Here is a 20,290-nt window from a genome sequence, read left to right as displayed (position 1 = left end):
TGTGTATGTTTTTCATTACTGAAGTAAAATTTACATACAATAAAATGCACCATTTTAAGTGTCCAATTCAAGCTATGAGTATTTATTACATACCTTTACAAGATGTCTTTTCTCAGGGAGCAACCTGAAAATGATGACATAAAACATAAAGATTGCCAAGCTGAGGACAAACCACTATCTCATTTTTGTTCAGAATGCAACTGGCAGGAGTCCCAAGGAATACTTTGTGGAAGCATGCCATATCAGTCCCTCTAAATCTCAATGAGCATTTAAGAGTTGATCACATACTGTCTCATTCATTTGGGAAGTTAAAGATAGGGAAAGACATCACCTACTCCCAATAGCTCTTCATAAACTACTACAGATTCATAATTTATCTCTTTTCTGGACACCCTCTTACTCTAAATTAAAAATTAGGCTATATCATCTCTCTGGTTAATAATTTTGTAAATGTTCTTACTATTGTATATATTAGTATTTTGTCTTATTGTTCCTCCAAGTACTTAAGTGCCTTCCAGGTCTGTTATTGACCACATAAGTAGACATACACTGGTGTGCTTAAATTATTCATGATGTATAGATTTAAATCATATCCCATGGCCTTCATCTTTCTAAACTAAAAAGCATATTTAGCTTAATTCCATTTTGAGGGTACATTAGCATCTACTTCCATTTATGGAACTCCAGGTAACAGATGAAAATATTTTCAATAGTTTGATTCTTAATAAAAAAAAGATGACAAGGGCTTCCCTGGTGGCGCAGTGGTTGGGAGTCCGCCTGCCGATGCAGGGGACACGGGTTCATGCCCCGGTCCGGGAGGATCCCACATGCCGCGGAGCGGCTGGGCCCGTGAGCCATGGCCGCTGGGCCTAAACGTCTGGAGCCTGTGCTCCGCAAAGGGAGAGGCCACAACAGTGAGAGGCCTGCGTACTGCAAAAAAAAAAAAAGATGACAAATAATGATGTACTTACTCTTCAATACTTCTATCGTAGACAGTCTTGATTCTTAAATGTTCATTAACATCCCTCTTTATGATATGATTTGCCTTAAGATGGACCTTATTTATGACCTGAAAAAAAGGAACAGATTTGAAAAAAATGTATAGATTAGTTAATTGAGGTCCCAACTTAAAATTAGTAAACTAAATTTCAAGTGTAATACCCAGAAAAAATACAAGAACTAAATAAACTGAGAGACAGTTCATGCTCATGGATAGGAAGACTCAATATTATCAAGATGTCAGTTCTTCCCAACTTCATCTATAGATTCAATGCAATCCCAATCAAAATCCCAGCAAGTTATGTTGTGCATATCAACAAACTAATTCCAAAGTTTATATAGATGGCAAAAGACCAAGAATAGCCAACAAAATGTTGAAGAAAAAAACAAAGTTGGAGGACTGACACTACCTGACTTCAAGATTTACTATAAAGTTACATTATCAAGACAGTGTGGTACTGGCAAAAGAAGAAACAAATAGACCAATGGAACAGAATAGAGAGCCCAGAAATAGGCCCACATAAATACATTCAACAGATCTTTGACAAAGGAAAAAAAGCAATACAATGGAACAAAGATGGTCTTTTCAACAAATGGTGCTGGAACAACTGGATATTCACATGGGAAAAAAAATGAATCTGGAGACAGACCTTACATCTTTCAGAAAAATTAACTCAAAATGGATTATAGACCTAAAATGTAAAACACAAAACTATATAAAACTCTTAGAAGATACCATAGGAGAAAAACCAGATGTCCTTGGATATAGTGATGACTTTTTAGATATAACACTAAAGGTACGATCCATGAATGAAATAACTGATAATTTCAACTTTATTAAAATTAAAAACTTCTGCTCAATGAGGGTTAACATCAAGAGAATAAGAAGACAAGCCATAGACTGGGAGAAAATATTTGCAAAAGACAAATCTGATAAAGGACTATTATCCAAAATATACAAAGAACTCTTAAAACTCAACAGTAAGAAAATGAGAGACTTCCCTGGCGGTCCAGTGGTTAAGACTCTGCGCTTCCAATGCAGAGGGCCCGGGTTCGATCCCTTTTCGGGGAACTAAGATCCCACATGCCATGCCCAGCGCGGCCAAAAGAAAGAAAAAGAAAATGAACAATCCAAGTAAAACATGGGCCAAAAACCTTAACAGACACCTCACCAAAGAAGGTATATAGACGGCCAATAAACATACAAAGAGACGTTTGACATTATATATCATCAGGGAAATGCAAATTAAAACAACAAAATATCACTATACACCTATTAGAATGGCCCAAATCTGGAACACATACTATACCAAATGCTGCCAAGGATGTGGAGCAACAGAATTCTCATTCATTGCTGGTGGGAATGCAAAATGTACAGCTACCTTGGAAGACAGTTTGGCAGTTTCTTACAAAACTAAATATACTTTTACCATAACCACCCAGCAATCATGCTCTTTGGTATTTACACAAATGAGTTACAAACTTATATCCAAACAAAAACCTGTTCATGGATGTTTATAGCAGCTTTATTCATAATTGTTACAACTTAGAAGCCGCCAGGATGTTCTTCAAGAGGTGAGTGGATAAATAAACAGTGGTACATCCAGACAATGGAATATTATTCAGAGCTAAAAAGATGAGCTATTAAGTCAGGAAAAGACATGGAGAAACCTTAAATGCATATCAGTAAGTGAAATAAGCCAATCTGAAAAGGTTACATACTATATGATTCCAACTATATGACATTCTGGAAAAGGCAAAACTATGGACACAGTAAAAAGATCAGTGTTTGCCAGGGATAGAGGGGTGAGGGATTAATAGAGCACAGAGGATTTTGAGGGCAGTGGACCTACCCTGTATGATACTGTAATGATGGCTACATGTCGTTATACATTTGTCCAAACACATAGAATGTACAACACAAAGAGTAAATCCTAATGTAAACTATGGACTTTGGGTGACTATGATATGTCAATATAGTTTCATCAATTATAACAAACGTACCACTCTGGTTGGGGATGTTGATAATAGGGGAGCCTATGCATGTGAGGAGGAACAGAGTATTTGGGAAATCTCTGTACCTTCTTCACAATTTTGCACTGAATCTAAAACTGCTTTTAAAAAATAGTCTTTAAGGGCTTCCCTGGTGGTGCAGTCGTTAAGAATCTGCCTGCCAATGCAGGGGACACAGGTTCGAGCCCTGGTCCAGGAAGATCCCACATGCTGTGGAGCAACTAAGTCCGTGAGCCACAACTACTGAGCTTGCACTCTAGAGCCTGCAAGCCACAACTACTGAACCCACATGCCACAACTACTGAAGCCCATGTGCCTAGAACCCCTGCTCCACGACAAGAGAAGCCACCGCAATGAGAAGCCTGCGCACCTCAATGAAGAGTAGCCCCCACTCGCCACAACTACAGAAAGCCCGCGCGCAGCAACGAAGACCCAACACAGCCAAAATAAATAAATAAATAATAGTCTTTAATTTAAAAAAATGAAGATGAGAAGACAATGGAACAAATAGTTAAAGCACTAAAAGATATTCAATACTGAAGTGTATCTCCAATGAAACTACCCTTCAAAAAGGAAGAGGAAATAAAGATATTTCAGATAAACAAAAATTGAGAGAATTCATCACCAGCAGACCTCCACTACACGAAACACTAAAGGAAGTTCTTCATGGTAATGGAAATGACACTAGAGGGTAACTTAGATCTTGTCTTAGTTCAGGCTTCTATAACAGAATACCATAAACTGGGTGGCTAACAAACAACAGAAATTTACTTCTCACAGTTCTGGAGGCTGACAAGTCCAAGATCAAGGCGCCAGAAGACTGGGTGCCTGGTGAAGGCCCGCTTCTTGTTTCTTAAGGCCATAGTCTGGTTGTATCCTCTGGCAGAAGGGGCAAGGAGCTCTTTCATGACCTAATCATCTACCAAAGACCCCATCTCCTAACCATTATATTGAGAGTTAGCCTTTCAACATATGAATTTTGAGGGAACACATTCAGTATATACAAGATCTGTAGGAAGGAATGTGGACAAGTGGAAATGTTAGATAAGTAAATACAAAAGTCTATTGTGTAGAAAACAGTTAACATAGCAGGCCTAAGACTACTATCTTTAGAAAGACCTGCTTGCAAGTTTGACTTTTCACTGGTCCCAGAATTTGAATGGTAAACTGTCCCTACACTGACATAAAACTTCCCTAAGCAATAAGGCAGTCTCATTGTGCCCAAACTGTTAACAGAAATAATATAGTTTATGCTGAACATCTGTTTACTTCTCAGAGTCAGGAATGTTAGTGACTGAAATTGTGCCTACATGAACCATCTCCAATAAAAACCCTGGACTCCTAGACTCAGACGAGCTTCCCTGTAGACAATTTGTACTTGTTCTTACAAGTTACTGCTAAACGGATTAAGCATGTCCTATGTGACTCCACTAGGAGAGGATTCTTGGAAATGTCAACAAAAATTCAACTAACAATCAAGTTAAGAAGAGAAAAGGGTATTTAATTTGGGCCAAACTGAGGATTATAACCTGGGAGATAGACTCTCAGAAGTTCTGAGAACTGTTATGCCCGTTAGAAGTCAAAGGCACAGTCATATACATTCTCAAGACAAAGAATCATACATCAAAGTGACATACTGATATTTTACATAAAGTTCACCAAAGATATATAGTCCAGGTAAGCACGTACAAAGGCAAAGAGAACAGTAAGTCACTACAGCCCGCTACAGAGTTGGGAAAGAATGGTATTCTTTTAAGAAATTACATTGCTAGTGCCAGAAGAAAGGGAAAAAAATCGATCTTTATGATCCAGCAGGCATTCCCATCTTTGAGGAGGTCTCGTTAATGTGTAATTCAGATGCACACAAGGAGGGAGGGAGGAGGCCCAAACGGACACAGAGACAGAACCTTATGTTTAAATTTTCTTGTCCTGCCTTAAAATACACATTTTATTTCATCAGAAGCTTGTGTCCGGTTTCCTTCAGTTTTTGCTCCGGGAGCCATTTCTTTTTACTGATTGTGCTTGATATGTATCCTTTCACTGTAATAAATCTTAGCTGTGAGTACAACTATATGCTGAGTCCTATGAGTCCTTCCAGCAAATCACCAAACCTGGGGTGGTTTGGAGACCTTCAACACAATTACACACATATTTCTTTTCTTCTTTTCATTTCTTTGGAGACATTAACTGTTTAAAACTAAAATTATAAAATTACAATTGTGAGAGTTATATGTAGAGTTATTATATATTATGGTAATAGCAAAAGGACAAGGAAATAGTGACACTATACTGTTGAAAAGTTCCCATATTTAACATGACTATAAACTTCAAGTAGATGTCATAAATTCAAGATACATATTATAATCAATAGAGCAAACATTCAAAAATATATTGTACTTTACTGTTGGTTAATTACACCTCAATTTAAAAAGTAAAGCAAAGAGATACAGCTAAAAAGTAAACAAAGGAATTAAAATAGAATACTAAAACACAGAAGGCACAGTCAAGTGAAACAAAGAGAAAAAAATAGCTAAACTGCCAATCCAAACTCAACCAGTTCAAAAATCACATTAAATGTAAACATTAAATGTAAAAGGACTGAACATTCTTGTTAGAAAGCAGAGACCGTCAGACTAGAGAGAGCAAGATGCAACTATTTGCTATCTATAAGAAGCCCATTTTAACGATAAAGACACAGAGAAGTAGAGAGTATAAGGATGGAAAAACACACATCATGTAAACACTAATCAAAGAAAGCCAGAGTGGCTATATTAGTATTAGACAAAGTATATTTCAAAACAAGGAGTATTAATTACCAGGAATAAAGAGAGGGGCAGTATGTAATGCTAAATGGGTCAATTCACCAAAAAAATAACAATGTAAAATGTGTAAACACCTAACAGCAGAGCTGCAAAATACGTGAAGCAAAAACTGAAAACTGAAAGAAGAAATAAACAAATCCACAATTATAGCTGGTGACTTCAACATTCCTATCTCAGTAATCAACAAAAGTAGACAGAAAATCAGTAAGGACATGGGAGACCTGAGCAGCACTATAACTAACTTGACCTAAATGACATTTATAGAATCACCTGCCCCAACATGAGCAGAATGTACATTCTTCTCAACTACACACAGAACGTTAACCTGGTTAGATTTTTGGCTATAAAACATATTTTACTATAAAACAATCCTTAAGAAATACAAAAAACTGAAATCATACAAAGGATGTTTGCTATCCATAACTAAATTAAACTAAAATGCAATTAGGTAAAGATAACTGGGAAATCTCCAAATATTAGAAAATCAAACTTTTTTTTTTTTTTTTGTGCCGCACCATGAGGCCTTCGGGACCTTAGTTCCCTGATAAGGGATTCACTGTGCCCCCTGTAGTGAAAACTCAGAGCCATAACCGCCAGGGAATTCCTGAACAACAAACTTTTAAATTATCCTTAGGTTGAAGATGAAGTCACAAAGGAGATCAGAAAATACGTTTAATTGAATGATGATAAGATTATAAGCAATTAATATTTTTAAAAATACAGTTATTTATTTATTTTTGGCTGTGTTGGGTCTTTGTTGCTGCGCGTGGGCTTCCTCTAGTTGCAGGGAGCAGGAGCTACTCTTCTTTGTGGTGCAGGCTTCTCAATGCTGTGGCTTCTCTCATTGTGGAGCATGGGCTCTAGGCACGTGGGCTTCAGTAGTTGTGGCACAAGGGCTCAGTAGTTGTGGCTCATGGGCTCTAGAGCACAGGTTCAGTAGTTGTGGCGCATGGGCTTAGTTGCTCCGCGGCATGTGGGATCTTCCCAGACCAGGGATTGAACCCGTGTCCCCTGCATTGGCAGGCAGATTCTCAACCACTGGGCCACCAGAGAAGCCCAGCAATTAATATTTGTGTAATGTAATTAGTGTTTAGAAATTTATAACTTTAAATACTTATATTAGAAAAAATAATCTCAAATTAATGACCTAAGCTTCCATCTTAAGAAATTAGAAAATGAAGGGCAAATTAAACTCAAAGAAAGCAGAAGAAAGTAAATAATAAAGAACAGAAATCAATTAAAAGGAAAACAGAAAAATGATAGAGAAAAATCAATGAAACCAAGTGGCGGTTCTTTGAGAAGATCAATACAATTGATATATCTCTAAGCAGAGTAAGAGAGCAGATACCAATTACCAATATCAAGAATGAAACAGGGCATATTACTATAGACTTTACAGACTGTGATATTGTGATTTATAATAAAAATATATATATTTGGTCTTTGTCCCATTTTTGGAATTTCCTAAGACCTCTGGAATTTCCTAAATGATAAAAGTGATCAGGTGTCTTTTGTTATGTTAATGAGGTAACTTTTGGAAGCACCTAAGGGTGGAGACTGGTTACCAGTGGAGCCAAGTATGTGAATAAAAGATTGGAACTTTCAGTCCTTTTCACTCCCTCTAACCTCTGAGGAGAGGAGAGGGGTTGGAGATCAAGTTCAACCACCAATGCCCAATGATTCAATCAATTATATCTAAGTAATGCCTACCTAAAACCCAAAATGATGGGGTTTGGAGAGCTTCCAGGGTGGTGAACACATGGAGATTCCGGGAGAGTGACATGTTCAGAAAGCACAGAAGCTCTGTGCCCTTACTCCATACGTTGCCCTATACATCTCTTCCACCTGACTGTTCTTGAGCTACATTCTCTTATAATAAACCAGTAATCTAGTAAGTAAAAATTTTTTCTGAGCTCTGTGAGCCTCTTTAGCACATTAATCAAAACCAAAGACGGGGTTGTTGGAACTTCCGATAGCTGGTTGGTCAGAAGCACAGGTAACCCCTTGGACTTACATTGGATCAAATCGGGGAGAAGGGGCAATGCTGTAGCTCTGAACTCTTAACGTGTGGAATCTGATGCTATCTATGGGTAGACAGTGTCAGAATTGAGTTGAATTGTGGAACACTCACCTGCTGTTGGAGAGTGGCTTGGTGATGTATGGAAAACCCTTGACACATTAGAATTGGTAACTCAGAACCCTTTACAGACATTTAAAAGATCAAATGGGAACATTAAGAAAACTGTATTTCCATAAATTTGACAACTTTGATGAAATGAAATTCTTTGAAAGATATGACTTACCAAAACACAATCAAGAAGAAATAGATAATCTCAATAGTCCAATATCTATTAAAGAAAATAAGTTCATAGTTTATAACACTCCAATAAAGAAAATTCCAGGCTGAGATACCTCCATTCATGAATTCTACTAAACATTTAAGGAAGAAACAATACTGTGTGTATACAAACTCTTTCTGAAAGTAGAAGAGAAAGAAATATTTCCCAATTCATTCTATAAGGCCAGCATTACCCTAATACCAATCCCAACAAAGCTACAGAAGGAAAAAAAACCAACTACAAACCAATATCCTTAATGAATACATATGCAAAATCATCAAAAAAACACTAGCAAATGAAAATCCAGCAAAATGTAAAAAGGGTAATACATCATGATCAAGTGGGGTTTTATCTCAGGGGGATGCAAGCCTAGTTCATCATTCAAAAAATCAATCAATGTAACTCACAATATCAAAAGAATAAAGAATAAAAGCTACATGATTATAACAATTGATGCAGAAAAGACATTTAATAAAATTAAATACCCATTCATGACAAAAACTGTCAGCAGACTAGAAACAAAAAGTAATTTTCTTAACCTGATAAGGCACATCTACCAAAAATCTACAAACTAATACTTTTCTTTGCATTAAAATTTTTTATAGGGACTTCCCTGTGGCGCAGTGGTTAAGAATCCACCTGCCAATACAGGGGACACAGGTTCGATTCCTGGTCCAGGAAGATCCCACATGCTGCAGAGCAACTAAGCCCACGTGCCACAACTACAGAAGCTCACGTGCTGCAACTACTGAACCCACACACTGCAACTACTGAAGCCCGTGTGCTCTAGGGCCCGTGTGCCACAACTACTGAAGCCCGTGCAACTAGAGCCCATGCTCTACAACAAGAGAAGTCACCTCAATGAGAAGCCCGCATACTGCAACGAAGAGTAGTCCCTGCTCACCGCAACTAGAGAAAGCCCACGCGCAGCAGTGAAGACACAACGCAGCAAAAAAGAAAAAAAAAATTTTAATACAATTTTGAGAGGTTACTTTCAATTTACAATTATTACAAAATATTGGCTATAGTCCCTGTGTTGTACAATACATCCTTAAGCCTACCTTATACTCAGTAGTTTGTAGTTCTCCCCTCTCACCCCCCTCACTGGTAACCACTAGTTTGTTCTCTGTATCTGTGAGTCTGCTTCCTTTTTGTTATATTCAGTAGTTTGTTGCATTTTTTAGATTCCACATATAAGTGATATCATACAGTATTTGCCTTTCTCTGTCTGACTTATTTCTCTTAGCATAATGCCCTCCAAGTTCCTCCATGTTGCTGATAATGGAAAAATTTTGTTCTTTTTTAAAGTGGAGTAGTGTTCCATGCAACTAATACTCTTAATAGTGAAAGACTGAATGTTTTCCCCCTAAGATCAAGAACAATGGAAAGATGTCTACTCTCACCACTTGTATTCAATATTATAATGAAGGTCCTAGTCAGTATGATAAGGCAATATTAACATTAAATATTTGTAATAAGCAAAAGATACATATTGTAATCCCTAAAGCAAACACACACACACACACAGACACACACGCAGCATGCACACAAACCCCACAGACAAGTGAAATGTATCGATAAAAGGATGGAAAATTCTAATTGTAAGCAAGGTGAAATGGCTATACTAATATCAGCAAAGCAGACTTCAAGACAGAGAGTATCACCAGAAATAAAGAGTAATATTTTGTAATAATAAGGGGTTAATACCTCAGAAATACATAATTACAAATGTGAATGTACCTAACAATAGATTCAAAATCCATGAAGCAAAAGCTGACAGAACTAAAGGAAGAAAAAAGACATTTATAATCTTAGAAATTTTAAAGACTCTCTTAGACAAAACATTTTAAGAATATACAAATCTGTAGCCAATATTTTGTAATAACTGTAAATGGAATATAACCTTTAAAAATTGTATAAAAAAAGAATATAGAAATCTGAAGTGTACCATCAATCGCCTCACCTTTTTGACATGTATAGAAAGCTATACTCAATACCTATAGAATATATATTCTTTACTAGTACACAGAAGAGTTTAGCAGGATAGAGCGTATGCTGAGGTATAAATAAAACAATCTCAAATTTCAAAGAACTGAAATCTTACAGAAGATACCTCTAAATTAGAAATCAATAACTATATCTAGAAAAGGACCACATATTTAGAAATCATATTTTAAACATTTTTAATAATCCATGGATCAAAGAAAAAATTACCAGGGAAAATAAAAATGAATTATCACTTTGAATAAAGTGATAATTAAAATACAATGTGTCAAAATCTGTGGAATGTAGCTACAGTTGTACTTTGAGAGAAATACAGGTCATTAAATGTTTATGGTAGAGAAGAAAGAAAAGGCTAAAAAACAATGATCTGGGACTTCCCTGGTGGCACAGTGGATAAGACTCCATGCTCCCAATGCAGGGGGCCCAGGTTCGATCCCTGGTCAGGGAACTAGATCCTACATGCATGCCGCAACTAAGAGTTCACCTGCCGTAACCAAAGAGCCTGCAAGCTGCAACTAAGAAGCCCACGTGCCACAACTAAGGAGCCTGGGAGCCGCAACTAAGGATCCCATGAGTCACAACTAAGGAGCCTGCCTGCCACAAAAAAGATGTGGTGCAACCAAATAAATGAATAAATAAATAAACATTAAAAACAAAAAAGAAAAAAAAACAAACAAAAACAAACAACGATCTAAGTTTCCACCTAACAATATGAGCAAAGTAAATCCACAGTAAGTAGAAAGGAAAAATAATAAAGAACAGCAAACAATGAAATAGAAAACAATAATTAAAGAAAACTACCAAAGCTAACAGTTGGCTATTTAAAATGATTAATAGGGACTTCCCTGGTGGTGCACAGTGGTTAAGAATCTGCCTGCCAATGCAGAGGACACGGGTTCGAGCCCTGGTCCAGGAATATCCCACATATCGCGGAGCAACTAAGCCCATGAGCCACAACTACTGAGCCCGCGTGCCACAACTACTGAAGCCCGCATGCCACAACTACTGAAGCCCGCATGCCTCAAGCCCGTGCTCCACAATTAGAGAAGCCACCGCAATGAGAAGCCCACGCACTGCAACAAAGAGTAACCCCCACTCATTGCAACTACAGAAAGCCCATGTGCAGAAACGAAGACCCAATGCAGTCAAAAATAAATAAATAAATAAATTTGTAAATAAAATAAAATGATTAATAAACTTAATAAGCCCTTAGAAAGAATGGACTAGTATAAAACAGAATAAACCCAAATCACCACATTAGAAATGAAAGCATGCCTATCACTCAGATTCTACAGACAACAAAAGGATAAATTATTATGAACAATTTTATGTCAATACATTTAACAATTCAGATGAAATAAAGTCCTTCAAAAACACAAGTTACCAAGACTGACATAAGATCAAATGGATACTATGAATAGACGTGTATGAGAGAAACTGGATTTATCTATCCCTACATAGTGGTTTCTTGGGGCCAGAGTGAAAACATGGGTTTTCTGCAAATGAGCACAAGGGATCTTTCTGGGGTGATGGAAATGTTCTAAAACTGGACTGTGGTGATGGTTCTGTAGATTTGTAAATTTATAAAAATCACTTAATTGGACACTTAAGTGGGTGAATTTTATGGCATATAAATTATAGCTCAATAAAAGCATTTAAAAAAACAACTCTCTACAAAGCAAACACTAGATCCAGACAGTTTCAGTTATGAATTATATCAGACATTTAAGGAAGAAATTTTCTTTTAGAAAATACATGATAGAATTTCCCAACTCATTATGTAAGACCAGTATAATTCTGCTATTAAAAGCTAACCAAGGGACTTCCCTGGTGGTGCAGTGGTTAAGAACCTGCCTGCCAATGCAGAGGACACGGGTTCAAGCCCTGGTCTGGGAAGATCCCACATGCCGCAGAGCAACTAAGCCCATGAGCCACAACTACTGAGCCTGAGCTCTAGAGCCCGCGAACCACAACTACTGAGGCCCGCATGCCTAGAGCCTGTGGTCTGCAACAGAGAAGCCACCGCAATGATAAGCCCGTGCACCACAACGAAAAGTAGCCCCCACTCACAGCAACTAGAGAAAGCCTGTGCTCAGCAACAAAGAGCCAACGTAGCCAAAGATAGATAGATAGATAGATAAATATTTTTAAAAGCTAACAAAGAAGATGGCAGAGTAGAAGGACGAGCACTCACTCCCTCTTGTGAGAGCACCGGAATCACAACTAACCACTGAACAATCATCGACAGGAAGACACTGGAACTCACCAAAAAAGATACCCCACATCCAAAGACAAAGGAGAAGCTGCAATGAGACAGTAGGAGGGGCATAATTACAATAAAATCAAACCCCATAACTGCTGGGTGGGTGACTCACAAACTGGAGAACACTTATGCCACAGAAGCCCACACACTGGAGTGAAGGTTCTGAGCCCTATGTCAGGTTTCCCAACCTGGGGGTACGGCAATGGGAGGAGGAATTCCTAGAGAATCAGACTTTGAAGGCTAGCGGAACTTGACTGCGGGACTTTGACAGGACTGGAGTAAACAAAGACTCCACTCTTGGAGGGCACACACTAAGTAGTGTGTGCATCAGGACCCAGGAGAAGGAGCAGTGACCCCATGGGAGACTAAATGAGGCCTACCAGCTAGTGTTGGAGGGTCTCCTGCAGAGGCGGGGTGTGGTTGTGGCTCACCATGGGGACAAGGACACTGGCAGCAGAAGTTCTGGGAAGTACTCCTTGGCGTGAGCCCTCCCAAAGAGCCGGGTAGGCTCCAGTGCTAGAGCGCCTCAGACCAAACAACCAACAGGGAGGGAACCCAACCCCACCCATCAGCAGACAAGTGGATTAAAGTTTTACTAAGCTCTGCCCACCAGAGCAAGAACCAGCTCTACCCACCACCCTCCCATCAGGAAGCCTGCACAAGCCTCTTAGATAGGCTCATCCACCAGAGGGTAGACAGCAGAAGCAAGAAGAACTACAATTCTGCAACCTATGGAAGGAAAACCACATTCACAGAAAGATATACAAAATGAAAAGGCAGAGGACTTTGTACCAGATGAAGGAACAAGATAAAACCCCAGAAAAACAACTAAATCAAGTGGAGATAGGCAATCTTCCAGAAAAAGAATTCAGAATAATGATACTGAAGATGATCCAGGACCTTGGAAAAAGAACAGAGGCAAAGATCAAGAAGATGCAGGAAATGTTTAATAAAGACCTAGAAGAATTAAAGAACAAACACCTAGAAGAATTAAAGAACAAATAAACAGAGATGATCAATACAATAACTGAAATGAAAAATACACTAGAAGTAATCAATAGCAGAATAACTGGGGCAGAAGTACGGATAAGTGACCTGGAAGACAGAATGGTAGAATTCACTGCCGTAGAACAGAAAAAAGAAAAAAGAATGAAAAGAAATGAAGACAGCCTAAGACATCTCTGGGACAACATTAAACGTAACAACATTTGCATTATAGGGGTCCCAGAAGGAGAAGAGAGAGAGAAAGGACTCGAGAAAATATCTGAAGAGATTATAGTCAAAAACATCCCTAACATGGGAAAGGAAATAGCCACCCAAGTCCAGGAAGCACAGAGAGTCCCAGGCAGGGTAACACACAGAGACACACAGTAATCAAACTGACAAAAATTAAAGACAAAGAAAAATTACTGAAAGCAACAAGGGAAAAATGACAACATACAAGGGAACTCCCATAAGGTTAACAGCTGATTTCTCAGCAGAAACTCTACAAGCCAGAAGGGAGTGGCATGATATATTTAAAGTGATGAAAGGGAAGAACCTACAACCAAGATTACTCTACCCGGCAAGGATCTCATTCATATTCGATGGAGAAATCAAAAGCTTTACAGACAAGCAAAAACTAAGGGAATTCAGCACCACCAAACCAGCTGTACAACAAATGCTAAAGGAACTTCTCTAAGTGGGAAACACAAGAGAAGAAAAGGACCTAAAAAAACAAACCCAAAACAATTAAGAAAACAGTCACAGGAACATACATATCGATAATTACCTTAAACGTGAATGGATTAAATGCTCCGACTAAAAGACACAGGCTCACTGAATGGATACAAATAACACCCATGTATATGCTGTCTACAAGAGACCCACTTCAGACCTAGGGACACATACAGACTGAAAGTGAGGGGATGAAAAAAGATATTCCATACAAATGGGAATCAAAAGAAAGCTGGGGTAGCAATACCCATACCATATAAAATAGACTTTAAAATAAAGAATGTTACAAGAGACAAGGAATGATACTACATAACGATCAAGGGAACAATCCAAGAAGAAGATATAAGAATTATCAATATATATGCACCCAACATAGGAGCACCTCAATACATAAGGCAACTGCTAACAGCTATAAAAGAGGAAACAGACAGTAACAGAATAATAGTGGGGGACTTTAACACTTCACTTACACCAATGGACAGATCATCCACACAGAAAATTAATAAGGAAACACAAGCTGTAAATGACACAAGAGACCAGACAGATTTAATTGATATTTATAGGACATTCCATCCAATAACAGCAGATTACACTTTCTTCTCAAGTGCACACGGAACATTCTCCAGGATAAATCACACCTTGGGTCACAAATCAAGCCTCAGTAAATTTAAGAAAACTGAAATCATGTCAAGCATCTTTTCCGACAACACTATGAGATTAGAAATCAATTATAGGGAAAAAAACGTAAAAAACAGAAACACATGGAGGCTAAACAATACGTTACTAAGTAACCAAGAGATCACTGAAGAAATCAAAGAGGAAATCAAAAAATACTTAGAGACAAATGACAATGAAAACACAATGATCCAAAACCTATGGGATGCAGCAAAAGCAGTTCTAAGAGGGAGGTTTATAGCAATACAAGCCTACCTCAAGAAACAAGAACAATCTCAAATAAACAATCTAACCTTACACCGAAAGGAACTACAGAAAGAAGAACAAACAAAACCCAAAGTTAGTAGAAAGAAAGAAATCATAAACATCAGAGCAGAAATAAATGAAAGAGAAACAAAGAAACAAGAGCAAAGGTCAATGAAACTAAAAGCTGGTTCTTTGAGAAGATAAACAAAACTGATAAACCTTTAGCCAGACTCATCAAGAAAAAGAGGGAGAGGACTCAAATCAATAAAATTAGAAATGAAAAAGAAGAAGTTACAGTGGACACCACAGAAATACAAAGCATCATAACAGACTACTACAAGCAACTCTATGCCAATAAAATGCACAATCTGGAAGAAATGGACAAATTCTTAGAAAGGTATAACCTTCCAAGACTTAACCAGGAAGAAATAGAAAATATGAACAGACCAATCACAAGTAATGAAATTGAAACTGTGATTAAAAATCTTCCAACAAACAAAAGTCCAGGATCAGATGGCTTCACAGGCGAATTCTATGATACATTTAGAGAAAAGCTAATACCCATCCTTCTCAAACTCTTCCAAAAAATTGCAGAGGAAGGACCACTCCCAAACTCATTCTATGAGGCCACTATCACCCTGATACCAAAACCAGACAAAGATACTACAGAAAAAGAAAATTTACAGACCAATATCACTGATGAATATAGATGCAAAAATCCTCAATAAAATATAGCACAGAATCTAACAACACATTAAAAGGATCAAACACCATGATCAAGTGGGATTTATCCCAGGGATGCAAGGCATCTTCAATATACGCAAATCAATCAATGTGATACACCATTTTAACAAACTGAAGAATAAAAACCATATAATCATCTCAATAGATGCAGAAAAAGCTTTTGACAAAATTCAACACCCATTTATGATAAAAACTCTCCCGAAAGTAGGCATAGAGGCAACCTACCTCAACATCATTAACGCCATATACGACAAACCCACATCAAACATCAGTCTCAATGGTGAAAAACATAAAGCATTTCCTCTAAGATCAGGAACATGACAAGGATGGCCACTCTTGTCACTATTATTCAACATAGTTTTGGAAGTCCTAGCCACAGCAATCAGAGAAGAAAAAGAAATAAAAGGAATACAAACTGGAAAAGAAGTAAAACTGTCACTGTTTGCAGGTGACATGATACTATACATAGAGAATCCTAAAGATGCCACCAGAAAACTACTAGAGCTAATCAATGAATTTGGTAAAGTTGCAAGATACAAGATTAATGCGTGGAAATCTCTTGCATTTTTATACACTATCAATGAAAGCTCAGAAAGATAAATTAAAGAAACAGTCCCATTCACCACTGCAGCAAAAAGAATAAAATACCTAGGAACAAACCTACCTAAGAAGGTAAAAGACCTGTACTCAGAAACTGTAAGACACTGATGAAAGAAATCAAAGATGACACAAACAGATGGACAGATACACGATGTTCTTGGATTGGAAGAATCAATATTGTGAAGATGACTATACTACTCAAAGCAATCTACAGATTCAATGCAATTCCTATCAAATTACCAGAACTAGAACAAAAAATCTTAAAATCTGTATGGAGACACAAAAGACCCTGAATAGCCAGAGCAGTCTTGAGGGAAAAAAACAGAGCTGGAGGAATCAGACTCCCTGACTTCAGACTATAGTACAAAGCTACAGTAATCAAGACAATATGGTACTGGCACAAAAGCAGAAATATAGATCAATGGAACAGGATAGAAAGCCCAGAGATAAACCCACACACCAATGGTCAACTAATCTATGACAAAGGAGGCAAGGATATACAATAAAGAAAAGACAGTCTCTTCAATAAGTGGTGCTGGGAAAAGTGGACAGCTACATGTAAAAGAATGAAATGAGAACACTCCCTAACACCATACACAAAAATAAACTCAAAATGGATTAGAGACCTAAATGTAAGACTGGACACTATAAAACTCTTAGAGGAAAACATAGGAAGAACACTGACATAAATCATAGCAAGATCTTTTCCGATCCACCTCCTAGAGCAAAGGAAACAAAAATAAACAAATGGGACCTAATGAAACTTAAAAGCTTTTGCAAAGCAAAGGAAACAGCAAACAAGATGAAAAGACAACCCTCAGAATGGGAGAAAATATCTGCAAACAAATCAATGGACAAAGGATTAATCTCCAAAATATATAAACAGGTCAAGCAGCTCAATATTAAATAAACAAACAACCCAATCCAAAAATGGGCAGAAGACCTAAATAGACATTTCTCCAAAGAAGACATACAGATGGCCAAGAAGCACATGAAAAGCTGCTCAACATCACTAATCATTAGAGAAATGCAAATCAAAACTACAATGAGGTATCACCTTACACCACTTAGGATGGGCATCATCAGAAAATCTACAAACAACAAATGCTCAAGAGGGTGTGGAGAAAAGGGAACCCTCTTGCACTGTTGGTGGGAATGTAAATTGGTACAGCCACTATGGAGAACAGTATGGAGGTTCCTTAAAAAACTAAAAATAGAATTACCGTATGACCCAGCAATCCCACTACTGGGCATATACCCAGAGAAAACCATAATTCAAAAAGACACATGCACCCCAGTGTTCATTGCAGCACTATTTACAACAGCCAGGTTATGCAAGCAACCTAAGTGTCCATCGACAGACGAATGAATAAGGAAGTTATGGTACATATATACAATGGAATATTACTCAGCCATAGAAAGGAACGGAATTGGGTCATTTGTTGAGATGTGGATGGATCTACAGACTGTTTTACAGAGTGAAGTAAGTCAGAAAGAGAAAACAAATATCGTATATCAATGCGTATATATGGAACCTCGAAAAATGGTATAGATGAACCAGTTTGCAGGGCAGAAGTAGAGACACAGATGTAGAGAACAAACGTATGGACACCAAGGGGGGAAAGTGGCAGGGGGTGGGGTGGTGGGATGAATTAGGAGATTGGGATTGACATATATACACTAATATGTATAAAATAGATAACTAATAGGAACCTGCTGTATAAATAAATAAATTAAATTTTAAAAAAAACTAACAAAAACTTCACTAAGAAAGGAAACTATAAACCAACATCATTCATAAACATAGATGCAAAAGTCCTTAATCTATGAGCAAATTTAATTCGGAAGTGTATTAAAAAGATAATACGTAATAACCAAGTAGCGTCTATTCCAAAAATGCAAGATTGATTTACTATTGGAAAATCCAATGTGATATACCATATCACACTACATATTATATAATTCCATTGATATAAGCTTAGTTCTAGAATAGGCAAAACTAATTTGATATGAAATCTAAATCTAATACCAAAAGAAAAAAGGAACAATAGTAGCCTTGAGTGGATGGGAGAGACTGATTGGCACAGGACAGGAAGGAACTTTCTGGAGACTTGAAAATGTTCTATATTGTGATAGAGTTGTGGGTTTTACACGAATATACATGCTTGCATTTGCTACATTTCAGTATATATAAACCTTACAAAAAAATTTTTTTAATATCAATAACAGTGGGAAGATGGGGAATGGGTAAGAAGTATATGAAACAGAACTAAGAGAATACTGTTAAGTGCTGAAGCTGGGTGAAGGGTCATGGGAGGGAGTTCATTATACTATTCTGTTTGGGGGTTTGTTTTAATTTACACAATAAAAACAAAACAAAACGTAGAGTTTTTAGTTGAGAAGATGATATATGAGTCAAAATGTTTCATAGTTCCCCACCATTACCAATAAAAAGTTACTGTAATTTCCTGTTGCAATTAACAGAGGTACAGTCACTAGCAGTACAATGAATAGTACTTGTCTATACTTTGTGTCCAAGCTAAAGCAAAGAGATTGGTTAGGAGGACTTGCTACTACATACTCTATGAATAACTAGTAAAATTTATTAGGAATATGAACTCTTAAGAAGAACTTAATAGCTTGCTTTGAATATCTGAAGCACTATCACTATTTAGTTTGTTCAGTCAAGAGCCATAAATAAAAATAGTGGATGGAAGTTTCAGGAAGAGTTATCAGCTCTATATTTTTATCATATCTGGCCGTGTCATGCGGCATGCGGGATCTTAGTTCCCCGCCAGGGACTGAACCCGTGCCCCCTGCAGTGGAAGCTCAGAGTCTTAACCACTGGACCAGCAGGAACGTCTGTGTTTTCAGCTCTATAAAAAGAACAATGATCTCTCCAAAAAGTAAAGGGGCTGCCTTTGGAGATAACTTCCCTATTTGTGGAAATGTTCAAATATAAGTAGATTTGTACACTGGCAACAATCACAAGAAGAAAACAGCTATTAAGGTTCTTTCTAGTACAGAGATTTTGCAGTTCTCTGAACTATTTTCTCTTCTTTTGATCTAAATTCAAAGAGAGAAGTGCAGGGCTTTGTGGGAATGTCTTTTAAAAAGAATTCACTAGGTGGGTGGGGGGAACTGAGGAGATGTTTAAGGGTACAAACTTGCAACTAGTAGATAAGTCCCAGATATCTAACGTACAACATAGTGATCATAGACAACAATACTGTATTATAAACTTACAAGTTGCTAAGAGACTAAATAAAATAATTCAGCCAGAATGCAGTGTCATGATAAAAGCTGTAATACAGCCACAAACTTAGTATTCTGGCATATATGGTTATGAACAGCATGCATAGAAATTTTTGGAAATTATCACAAAAATGAATGGTCTTAGATTTCTGGGCTGACCTGAAAATTTCTAGATTAATCTTTCTTGTTAAAGTAATAAGACAAATTATAAAACCAATCACAACATGCAGCCCTGACCCAGGTACTGTGTCTTCTTTCCTCAAAGAATACTGATTATTGTGGGCCCTCCTCTGATCTAAGTACTGTGGAGAAATTAAAGTATAAGACACAAACCTTATCCCAAGGAAAATTACAATTTAACTACAAAGGCACAAACCATCACCACACAGCGATAATTGGTTAAGTGCCAGAAGAGAGTACAGATAAGACATACTGTGAAATGGAAAGAACATTCTACTGGGGGTGGTTTCAGCAGGCTGTCTTGAGGTTAAGGAACTCAGAATGAAAGAATTTAGACAGGAATAAAAATGTAATGGGAGGGAGGCAGGCACTTCCAGGACAGGAGAACAGGGTAAAGCAAGCAATGTGACGAAGTAACTTGAAAATCAACCTGA

General features: G+C 37.5%; 1 protein-coding gene across 2 annotated transcripts in view; it reads right to left on the bottom strand.

The window, feature by feature from the left end:
- The window catches only part of LMLN (leishmanolysin like peptidase), a 77,750-nt gene that overhangs the window by 56,728 nt on the left and 732 nt on the right, over positions 1 to 20,290 (bottom strand). For both annotated transcript variants that reach the window (XM_065876550.1, XM_065876551.1), the window contains exons 2-3: positions 972 to 1,069; positions 94 to 124 (exon numbers count right to left, since the gene is read on the bottom strand). In XM_065876550.1, the coding sequence (XP_065732622.1) occupies positions 94 to 124; positions 972 to 1,069 (129 nt within the window). The remainder of the gene's footprint in view (positions 1 to 93; positions 125 to 971; positions 1,070 to 20,290) is intronic.

This window comes from Phocoena phocoena, chromosome 4, assembly GCF_963924675.1.
Source record: "Phocoena phocoena chromosome 4, mPhoPho1.1, whole genome shotgun sequence".
In the NCBI taxonomy this organism is placed as follows: domain Eukaryota; kingdom Metazoa; phylum Chordata; class Mammalia; order Artiodactyla; family Phocoenidae; genus Phocoena; species Phocoena phocoena.
This window is presented reverse-complemented; position numbering and strand designations above follow the sequence as displayed.